The sequence below is a fragment of the Camellia sinensis genome, chromosome 12 (genome assembly GCF_055761805.1).
Source record: "Camellia sinensis isolate YWXY chromosome 12, ASM5576180v1, whole genome shotgun sequence".
Taxonomy (NCBI): domain Eukaryota; kingdom Viridiplantae; phylum Streptophyta; class Magnoliopsida; order Ericales; family Theaceae; genus Camellia; species Camellia sinensis.
In genome coordinates, this window is record NC_138972.1 from 58,643,732 (window position 1) to 58,655,233 (window position 11,502).

At 38.3% G+C, this 11,502-nt stretch overlaps 1 protein-coding gene and 1 long non-coding RNA gene across 2 annotated transcripts; one reads left to right on the top strand and one right to left on the bottom strand.

Moving 5' to 3' along the window:
• The first annotated feature begins 1,196 nt into the window (after positions 1-1,196).
• LOC145803592 (protein FAR-RED IMPAIRED RESPONSE 1-like) lies at positions 1,197-3,499 on the top strand. Its single transcript, XM_082896903.1, has 5 exons — positions 1,197-1,589; positions 1,934-3,004; positions 3,087-3,152; positions 3,242-3,307; positions 3,380-3,499. The coding sequence occupies exons 1-5, from the start codon at positions 1,197-1,199 to the stop codon at positions 3,497-3,499; spliced, it is 1,716 nt and encodes a 571-aa protein (XP_082753029.1).
• A 495-nt stretch (positions 3,500-3,994) lies between these two features.
• LOC114298308 (uncharacterized) lies at positions 3,995-5,876 on the bottom strand. The gene is made up of 3 exons (XR_014345777.1): positions 5,626-5,876; positions 5,023-5,218; positions 3,995-4,364 (listed from the first exon to the last, which is right to left on the bottom strand). It is a non-coding gene; the product is annotated as an uncharacterized LOC114298308 (long non-coding RNA).
• Between the last annotated feature and the right edge of the window lie 5,626 nt (positions 5,877-11,502).

Sequence of the window (11,502 nt, forward strand, 5' to 3'; positions counted from 1 at the left end):
TGTGGATGTTGCAGAAAAGCTCAAAAAAATTTCAAAATATTTGAAAGAATGACAATGAAGCTATACATATCTACAGAGCAACTGTTAATGCAACTATCCTTTTTTTTTAAATAGTCTTTGTGTATCTACAGAAAATTTGAAATACATAATTAATTGGAAACTTGTCAATCATGTTGAAAGGTAGAAGCTTCCCTTAATAAAATGAAATTTATTCAGTATTTAGTTGAATTTATACAAGTTATGGATTCAATGTGTATGATTCAGAAAATCATCATAATCTTGTTAGTTAGTTAATCCATGTTTTGAATAAATCTTGGAAACAAAACATCAGAACTATAATTAACCAAATAAGATTAGAAGATAACCATGGAAGTAACTTGGGCAGCCACTACATCAAACAAGGATGCTTCCCTAGCATTCTTGGCATATGTCACACATCCACCGGATCGAAGACTAGAAAACTCTGCTACTTCCAGTCTCTGTGCACCAAAATGAAATTAGAAACCAGAAAAAGCAAAAAACTGTACTATAAATTATTATTGTTTATTAAGAGATAACACCAGTTATGAATTTATACAAGTTATGAATTCAATGTGTGCAAAATTATTATGAGATAACACTAGTTGAATTTGTTGCTAAAATTTCTTCTTGAATTTTTTATTGCTGAATTTTCTGCTTAAATTTTTACAAATTTTCAGCACAAAGTTAATAAAATAATTTAATTTTCTACTTAATTAGGATTTTTGTGGCCTTTGTTATGAATAATTTTTTTTCTAATTTGTTATTTACATTGTAGAGGTATGGATAAAGAAATATAGAGTGAATCAAATGAGGACCGTGACGAAATTGATATTGAGACTGAAATAGAAGACACAAAAAATGTAGAAGTTGAAATTGAGGATCCTGAAGTGGGAATGACATTTAAGTCAATCGATGAAATTTATGAATATTATTCAAGATATGGGAAGAGAAATAGTTCTGCGGTGTCGAAGAAATATTGTAAAAGGGGAGATGATGGGGAGAAAAAATATGTAACTATTGCTTGTACTCGTGCTGGAAAAGCAAAAATCAAAACAAGCAATATAGTTAAACTATGCCCACAAACTAAAACGGGATGCAAAGCTGGACTTAATGCAAATTTACAAGGCGATGGAATGTGAATAGTGCGATCCTTAAGACTTGAGCATAACCATGAAATGAGTCCAAGCAAATCTCGTTTTTTCAAGCAAAATAGGATTCTTGAATCACATGTGCAAAGGAGACTTGAATTAAATGATAGTACAGGAATTAGGATGAACAAAATTTTTACTTCATTTGTGCTTGAAGCTGGAGGGCATGAGAAGTTGTCATATTTAGAGAAAGATTGTAGGAATCATATGGACAAAGTTCGTCGTTTGAAACTCGAGAAAGGAGATGCCACTGCAATGTATGATTATTTTGTGAAAATGCAAGCTGATAATTCAGAATTTTTTTATGTCCTGGATTTGGATGAAGACGGCAAATTACTAAATGTATTTTGGGCTGATGCAGGGAGTAGGGCTGCATTTAAAGAGTTTGGTGATGTGGTTACATTTGACACGACGTACTTGGTAAATAAGTATGATATGCCCTTTGCCCCATTTATTGGGGTCAACCATCATGGACAGTCGACATTGTTAGGTTGTGGACTCATTTCACATGAAAATATAGAAATATTTACCTGGTTGTTTAAGTCTTGGCTTGCATGCATGCCTGGATGTCCTCCAAATGCTATTATTACAGATCAAGATAAAGCCATGAAAAATGCTATACAAATTGTTTTCCCCAATGTGCGTCATCGATGGTGTTTGTGGCATATCTTGAAAAAATTACCTGAAAAATTGAGAGGATACAAGAATATGAGGCAATAAAATTTGGTATATAGAATGCAGTTTATTATTCTTTAACAAAAAAGGAGTTTGAAGAAAATTGGAACAAATTGATAGAGAATTATCAACTTGAAAGCAATGAATGGTTATTTGGATTGTTTGAGGATAGACATCAATGGGTACCTGCATTTGTCAAATATATTTTTTGGGCGGGAATGTCAACCACACAACGAAGTGAAAGCATGTACGCATTCTTTGATGGGTACATCAACTCAAAAATCACTTTGAAACAATTTGTGGAGCAATATGAGAATGCTTTGGCGAAGAAGGTGGAAAATGAAAATGGTGAAGAATTTAATTCTCTCAACTCATACATCACATGCATAACTCAGTATCCATTTGAGAAGCAATTTCAAAAAGCTTACACTATTGCAAAATTTAAAGAGTTCCAACAGGAGGTTGTAGGACAGCTTCATTGCAATTCATCTTTGTATACACAAGGTCCTGATTTTTCTGTATATGAAGTGAATGAAGATGTTCCATTTGGAGAGAACCTTCGATTAGCAACTTTCATTGTCTATTTTGATAAGGAAAACTTTGACACAAATTGTAGTTGTCGATTGTTTGAGTTTAGGGGAATAGTGTGTAGGCATCAAATTGTGGTGTTAATGAAAGAAAGGGTTCATGAGACATCAGACAAATACATTTTAAGAAGATGGAACAAAAATGTGAAAATGTGCCATAGTAAAGTGATCATCAATTATAACAACTCTTCAATGTTGCCTGAAACACGTCGGTATAATAAAATGTTCAATGTCTTCAATGATGTGGCAGATTTGGCAACTGATTGTGAAAATAGGTGTGATATGGTGGTCGAACAGTTACTTGAACTAAAAGGGAAATTGAAAGAAGAAGTTGAAATTGATTATGGAAATAATAAGTCTAGCTTTGTGAGTAATCATCATAATTCAACCACTCATGGAGATAGTGTTTTGAAGTCAAAGGAGAGTAGAATCATACTTGATCCAGTCATTTTACGTCAAAAGGGGAGGCCACCATGTAAAAGGAAAAAATCCATGGTTGAAAAAGTTGTTAATAAGAAGAAGATAGGAGCAAAGACCAAGACAAAGACTATCAACATCCGAGGAAGTGTAGAGGTGTGAAAATTATTTGAATGAGTTAATTTACTATTAAAAAAAAACTATTATTTTGTTAACTTTCAAATTTTATATTTTGCAGCAATCCGAGTTTGGTGCATCTTCAAATATAGGACTTGTTGATCTTGGTACACAAGGGAGTATTCAAGTGAATGTAGGAAATTTATTTTATTCGTTAACTTTATAGTTATATGATTTATTTATAGTTGGATTGTCTAATTGCTTCTTATATGGCAGGAATCTGAAATATTCGATCCAAGTTTGGAGCAACAAAACATATTTCAAGAAAACTTGTCATACCAAGTATGTAATATTCTAGTATGTATTTATTTACATGGTTTTATGAAAATTTAATATATTTTATTTTTTTGATAGGGGCATCATCATTCATCTCCATCTTCGATATTTGAACATTCAAGTTTCACAAAAATGTTGAATGATATAGTACAATCACAGGCTAATAATCCAGAAGAGGACACAAATGGTAGAAGTTGAAAATGTCTACATGACAGGGTTGCTTAGACATTTGTTGGCTTTTTTTTAAAAAGTTTATTGAGAATGTTTATATTACATTTTGAGAGACTTGTTTGTTAAAACACAAAGATTTTTTTGTTGGATTATATAGTTGAACTATTACATTGAAGCATTATCAATTATTAGAGTTTATTATGGAACATTGAAGTTTTTTTTCATCATGAAATGTGAATTTTTTTTTTTTTTTTCACATTATGAGTAAATTACCATTAAGAATTTTTTTTATTTATTATGAATAAATTTTATTTGTTCTTTAATTTGTGATCTCAACCAAGCCCATTAACATGTTATGTTTGTCATTAAAAATAAATAAAACGTCAATGAGGAGTTGCTAGTAACAATATCAATAAGAGCATGATAAAAATAAAGAATTTCATATTCTTCAATGATCATTACAATTCAAAATACAAGACATTCCATTACAATACAAACACAAATATGAAATGGCATTAGTCATATTCTCCAATACTCATTTTATTGCCATTGCAACACAAAATACAAGAGTGTGCTAAATCAACCATTTTAGGATATTAATATTACATTTAATTCCTTTAATATTCAAACTCAATGGATTGTTCTCTACTTCATGAGTGTTGGTAGCCATAAATCTCTGACTGTCTTGCTCTTCTTTGGGTTTCATGTTTAATATGTTTGACTGTTATGGGATTGCACCATGCCTAATAAGGTCTTCCTTTGTTTGGCGTCTCGGACTCTGTCATCCAAAGTATTGCAATTACACTGCAATTACATTTTTTGCTTTTAAATCTAATCTCAATAGTTTCATCCCCTATCTCCACCAGTACCAATAGATGTTGATGCTGAACATCTGGAAAAAAAAAATTCAAGCAGAAAATTCATAATCAAATTAAACCATTGTTATCTCATAATAATTATGAACATTATGAGGTCATGCTCCATGAGAATTATTCGTCTAGTATTTTTCAACTTTTATAAATTTATGAGAAACAATCTTTTTTGATTCTACACTTTTATAAATTCATAAATTTTAGAAATTCAAGCAAACATTGGCTGTAACTAATTATAAATAATTTTTTTTCTTCTTTAGTTTGGCCTTTCTTCAATTAGACACACGTAAAATTAATTATAAGTTTGAATTAAACAACTTAAGACACAATTATAAAACAAAAACTATATAAATTTATAAAAATTAGTTTCATATTACATTTTTTATTATCTTTGAATGATATATTCATATATATATAACATATAATAAATATATAAAATTCTTATGCTCCACTAATCAAATTGCAAATAGAAGACTTGAATAAAACATCACTTTACTTGTTTTTTTAGCTTTTTCCTTTTGTCATTATTCACATGAATGATTTTGTTATTCATCCGTAAGTAATTATATGAATTAACTCCATATATTTAAAATTCAAGGGTTATATCTTCAAATAGTCTATATATTCAATCAGGAATAAAAACCCATATATTAATCAAGTAGCAAAGAAAGAACCCACTTGGAAGAGAAGTTGAATCATTCTGCAACCTCCTGGAGCTATTTCCTTCCATCTGATCAACCACCCTCTGCAATTCAGTAGCCGAACTTGACGACTTCTCATCATCGTCCACAGATCATATTGTCTGGTGGGTTGATGATAAACTCAAAAACCCATTAAGACACTCCTATTTACGAACTCCCTCCTTGTCTTTCACCTGATAACACACAAACCCAGAAGGCTTAAAACTCAATTCTCCCCAACCCAGTTGAAGAACAACACTCCCCAGCTTAACAACACCGTTCAAAGCCATCATTGGGTTACCAAAACAATACAATTTTCATCAGGAAAACTGTTTAATTCAAAGCAATCTATAAGAGGAACTCATTAGATAATAAGTGTATGGAAAAAGAATAAACAAACACTTGGGGTAGGACTGGAAGATTTGGTTGAGGAATTTCGTTGAGCAGGTGAGGCACACTAGCAGAGAATTAGGTGAAGAGATGGTATTCAACAAGTTGCAGGAAATGTTTGAACAAAGATAGTGATGTGTAATGACCTCAAAACATTTTAATAGAAGAAAACAGCTAAATTCACAGTAAATTAAGTGAAAGAGAGGAGTACCATTCAACGACGACAAAGACGAGTTTTGAGAAGAAGGTATTCCGATGACGCTTATCTTTCCTTCTCTCCCCAGTTCGTTCTGAGAAGAATGACAATGGTGAGAAGGTATTCAACTTTCTCTCACTAGTCTTTCCAACTTCTTTTTTTTTTTTAATAATATATGGGGGCTCCACCAAGATGAGTTGGTCAATGCCAACTCATTCATGAACCATTTCCTGATAAATATTTCATGACTCGTAGCATTATTCATAAAGAAACGGTAATGCTACGGGTCAGGAAATGTTTATCAGGAAATGGTTCATGAATGAGTTGGCATTGACCAACTCATCTTGGTGGAGCCCCCATATATTATTAAAAAAAAAGAAAAAAAAAAGAAGTTGGAAAGACTAGAGAGAGAAAGTTGAATACCTTCTCACCATTGTCATTCTTCTCAGAACGAACTGGGGAGAGAAGGAAAGATAAGCGTCATCGGAATACCTTCTTCTTATAACTCGTCTTTGTCGTCGTTGACTGGTACTCCTCTCTTTCACTTAATTTACTGTGAATTTAACTGTTTTCTTTTATTAAAATGTTTTGTGGATGTTGCAGAAAAGCTCAAAAAAATTTCAAAATATTTGAAAGAATGACAATGAAGCTATACATATCTACAGAGCAATTGTTAATCCAACTATCCTTTTTTTTTTAATAGTCTTTGCGTATCTACAGAAAATTTGAAATACATAATTAATTGGAAACTTGTCAATCATGTTGAAAGGTAGAAGCTTCCCTTAATAAAATGAAATTTATTCAGTATTTAGTTGAATTTATACAAGTTATGAATTCAATGTGTATGATTCAGAAAATCATCATTATCTTGTTAGTTAGTTAATCCATGTTTTGAATAAATCTTGGGAACAAAACATCAGAACTATAATTAACCAAATAAGATTAGAAGATAACCATGGAAGTAACTTGGGCAGCCACTACATCAAACAAGGATGCTTCCCTAGCATTCTTGGCATATGTCACATATCCACCGGATCGAAGACCAGAAAAATCTGCTACTTCCAGTCTCTGTGCACCAAAATGAAATTAGAAACCAGAAAAAGCAAAAAACTGTACTATAAATTATTATTGTTTATTAAGAGATAACACCAGTTATGAATTTATACAAGTTATGAATTCAATGTGTTCAAAATTGTTATAAGATAACACTAGTTGAATTTGTTGCTAAAATTTCTTCTTTAATTTTTTATTGCTGAATTTCTTCTTAAAATTTGTTGCTAAAATTTCTTCTAGATCACTAAAATTTCTTCCAAGTCAACCACTTTTGGTATTTTGCATAGTATGTATTTGAGAGGGTAATTTTTATGAAAATTGGGCCGAGCTAGGAGATGGTCATTATGGCCCACGGTACGAAGGGCTGGGTAAAAAGGCCGTAAAGTTACTTCGGCCCAAGAGAGGTACAAAATTACTCCGGCCCGAGAGAAATGTAAAGTTACTCCGGTCCGGAAGCGACTTGGAGTTAGGCCGGTCTCAGAGTTTGCCCGGTCATGGCGTATTGTGGTTAGAACGGTCAGAACCTTGCTACTCGGTAGCTCGGTCTAAACACACCATGGTTTGTACATGAGAGAACCGAGATAAGAAGGAGTAAAAGAAAGAACCGAACTAAGGATAGTTCGGCCTACTCTGCGGCTCAACATAGCCATGATTACTTCGATCATGTTGAGTTCGGCCATGGTAATAACCATCTCACTTGGTTTAAGCAGTGAGGAGGGTGTTGGAGGATAAGGATTATCCTTCAGGAGGTTAAATCCTAGGAGGACTCTGCGTGGAGGAGTAGAAGTTCTACTAGAACTGTGCCACACGAAACCTATAAAAGCTCACAAACATCACCTTTGGGGAGGTAACACACAACTTTGTTTTCTGAATGTACAGAGCTTTTGTCTATTTGTCAAGCTTACTGACTTAGGCATCGGAGAGGTTTCCGGCACACACCCGCCGGCTAGCTCACGTTTGTGTTTTTAGGTGATAAAGCGACGACGTACGGAGGAGCGCAGACTTGATCAACAGGATTATATGAGAAGGTTTATTTCTTTCCCCGTCTGTGGGAATAACAGACAGGACAAAACCTCTTGATCAAGCTTTGCCTTTTGAGGAACAATGGCGCACAATGAAGAATTACCACAGTCCGCCATCGACGGGCAAACACCAGATAGGGGGGCCAGGCGTGAAGGATTACCTTCTATCCCTCCCATGGCGGACTTGGAGTCCCAACGACATAACCCCAGGAGAGATACTAGGGGAAGACGGACTCACAGCCCCCGTCACTCTCGTTCACAAAGTCCTGACAGGAAAAGGCGGAGGATTAATCCTCAAGTTCTGGAGGATCGCGTGAAGGAGCAAGACGAATTGATAAGGAAGATGGTGGCGGACATGGAGGCCTTGAAGCGCCAGATAAAGAACAAAGAAGTGACGACAAGAGAGGGGCGCAAAAATAAGACACCCCCTCGCCACTCAGAAAATCGTAGTAGGAATACCACACCCTCGCAAGGAGAGAGTAGAAGCCTCAGGACAGGCGATACTCAATCCAGGTCTTCCAGAACTCGTCACTCCAGGTCTGAGAGGACGAGATCTGAAAGATCATACACTGAAGGAAGCACGTATTGGCCCTCACATACGCACCAAACCAGATCTAGACAGACGGAGTTACCCAAATCATCCGACTTACGAACCGTGCTCGAAGAAAAAGCACAATGCAAGGAGGATGCCAGGGCACGGGATCCATGCAGAGTTTTTGCCCTACAGCGGTTGGCTCCTCGGACGCATGGAAGCGTCGAAGTTGGAATGCCAATACCGCACCCTGCCTACGAACCAACGGACAAAGCATTAGCAAGGCTGCAGACTTCGCCGTTTGTTCCGGCGATTGAAAACGTGCCCCTACCATCAGGCTTCCTTCAGCCCAAATTCACTATATATGAAGGGAAGACGGACCCCTACTCACACTTGAGCCACTTTCGCCAGGTCATGGCTGTATACAGGCGAAACGAGGCCTTAATGTGCATACTCTTCCCATCAAGCCTTGGCGACCTAGGCTTGACTTGGTTCGAGAAACTTCCAGAGGGCAGCATAGCCTCTTGGGCGCAATTGGCAGAGGCGTTCGTAACAAGGTTCCGAACGAACACTAAAACCCCGGTGGAGATTGACCAATTGCTCTCCATCGACATGGGCGATAAAGAGACCCTAAGATCCTACAATAGTCGCTACTGGGAGACATTTAATCAGATTGGGGACTGCCCCACCAATCTCGCCATTGCACAGTATAAAAGAGGCCTTCCAGTCGGGAACAGACTATGGGACTCGATCACCATGACACCACCCCTTACCATGGAAGTCTTGATGGAAAGAGTGCATCAGCACATCAGGGTAGAAGAGGATGGTGCACGTGCCAAAGCAAAATTTGGGGCGACCACAGTACCAGAAAAAAAGACCTCAGCGAAGGTTAATACGGTAGATCGACCGAACAGAAACGGACGTGGCAGACGAGATAACGGAAAAGACCCAGATAAAAGATGGTTGAGAATCCGCACTGCCATAACCACGATGTTCAAGAAACCGATATATCGGATTCTGAGCGAAATAAGAGATGAGCCTTTCGTCAAGTGGCCAGCTAAGCTGGGAGAAGCATAGAAAGACTACGACGAAAGATCGCGGTGCACCTTCCATAAAGAAAAGGGGCACCGCACTGAGAATTGCACACCATTGAGACAGCACCTGGAGGAATTGGTGGCGGCAGGTCACTTGGATAAATACATTGAAGGAGGGACGCAACCAGCCCCCTAAGACCATAATAACCCCAATGGGATGCCAATTGACGCCCCGCCTCAAGGCATTATCAATGTGATTCATGGAGTTTTCGAACCTGAGCGTATATGCGAGCTCAGGGGATCAATCAAAAAGGCTGAACACTTAAGAGAGGTACTAAGTGCCCAACCTGCCATCAAGAAGGGGAAGACAGAAGCCACAAACGTCATGTCCTTTTCAGATAAAGACTTAGAACGGATATATTGCCCTCACAATGACGCCCTGGTCGTCACTCTCCGAGTCAAGGATTTTGACGTCAAGCGGATTCTGATTGACCAGGGTAGATCGTGTGAAATCATGTACTACGAAACATTTAAACAACTGAAGCTACAAGACAAAGACTTGGCGCCTGCTGTATCTCCCCTAATTGGATTCAACTCCATGCCAGAATGGCCCGTCGGCAAAATAATTCTTCCAGTAAGAGCAGGAAGCATGACGAAACAAGTGGAGTTCTGGGTATTGAAGGTCCCCTCCACTTACAACATCATCTTGGGCAGAACATGGCTGCATGCCATGCGATCGGTGGCGTCATCCTACCACCAAGTAATGCGGTTCCCCAAGGACACCGGTGTAATTGAAGAGGTCTACGGAGATCAGATTATGTCCAAGCAATGCTTTGTCACGGTAAACGGCAGCCGCGCTGCCAAAGGATATGTTCATTCGGTAGAAGAACCTGAGAGTAATGAACTGTTCGCAGATGTAGGCAAAGCGGCTAATCAGAAAGTGGTGGAAGACTTGGTAGAGGTGAAAATAGATGAAAAGAACTCGGATAAGTTCTTTTTGCTCGGTTCATCGTTGACTAGCACTGAGAGATTAGAGGTCCTGGAATTCTTAACCTCTAACATCGAAGTGTTCGCCTGGACGCCCTACGACATGCCAGGCATTGATCCAAACTTCATCTGTCACCAACTTAATGTCCACCCATCCGCCAGGCCAATCATCCAACGCACACGCAGATCGGCACTCCACCACGCCGAGATAGTGGCGGAAGAGGTAGGTAACCTGCTGGAGGCAGGAGCAATTAGAGAAGTGCACTACCCAAGATGGATCTCTAACACAGTCGTAGTACCAAAGAAGAATGGCAAATGGCGTGTCTGCGTCGACTATAAAACAGTCAACAAGGCGTGCCCGAAAGACAGCTTTCCTCTACCACGGATAGATCAACTGGTAGACCTAACGGCGGGGCATAACCGACTTAGCTTTCTGGATGCATACAGAGGCTACCACCAAATCGCCATGCATGAACCAGACCAGGAGGTCACGTCCTTTACAACTCTGAGAGGACTATACTGTTACAAGGTCATGCCCTTTGGCCTGAAGAACGCAGGGGCAACATTCCAACGAATGGTCACCAAGATGTTTGAACCATTGTTAGGAAGAACGATGGAGGCTTACATCGACGACATGGTGGTCAAAAGCAAGGATGAGAATGACCATCTCAAAGACATAGGAGAGATGTTTGAAATCCTGAAGAAACACAAGTTGCGCCTCAATGCATCTAAGTGTGCATTCGGAGTAGGATCTGGCAAATTCCTGGGCTTCCTGGTGACCAACCGGGGTATAGAAGTGGACCCCTCCCAGATCAAAGCAATTCAGGATTTGGAGAGACCAAACTCAGTAAAAGAAGTGCAGCATCTCACCGACATGGCAGCCGCGCTTAATCGGTTCATAAGCCGATCGTCATACAGACTACGACCATTTTTTTAAGCTTTAAAAGTCAAGTTCGAGTGGGATGAAGAATGCGACCGAGCTCTGGAAAGCTTGAAGGAATATATGTCTTCCCCACCACTGTTTGTTACCCCAGTACCTGGTGAAGAACTTTTCTTGTACCTGGCAGTCTCTCAGCACGCAATTAGCGCAGTGTTGGTTCGTGCAGAAAGAATCCAACATTTGCCCATCTTTTATGTCAACAAGACATTGCTGGGAGCCGAAACAAGGTACTTGCCACTGGAAAAACTTGCATTGGCCTTAATGATGGCCTCTAGGAAATTGGCACACTACTTTCACGCCCTTACCATAGTTGTCCTCACAGCT

Bases quoted from the DNA above. Each gene is read 5' to 3' on its own strand.
- LOC145803592 (XM_082896903.1), top strand. From the start codon at position 1,197: ATGAGTCCAAGCAAATCTCGTTTTTTCAAGCAAAATAGGATTCTTGAA. The intron at 3,005-3,086 runs GTGTGAAAATTA...TATATTTTGCAG, and splicing joins ACATCCGAGGAAGTGTAGAG to CAATCCGAGTTTGGTGCATC. The intron at 3,153-3,241 runs GTGAATGTAGGA...CTTATATGGCAG, and splicing joins GTACACAAGGGAGTATTCAA to GAATCTGAAATATTCGATCC.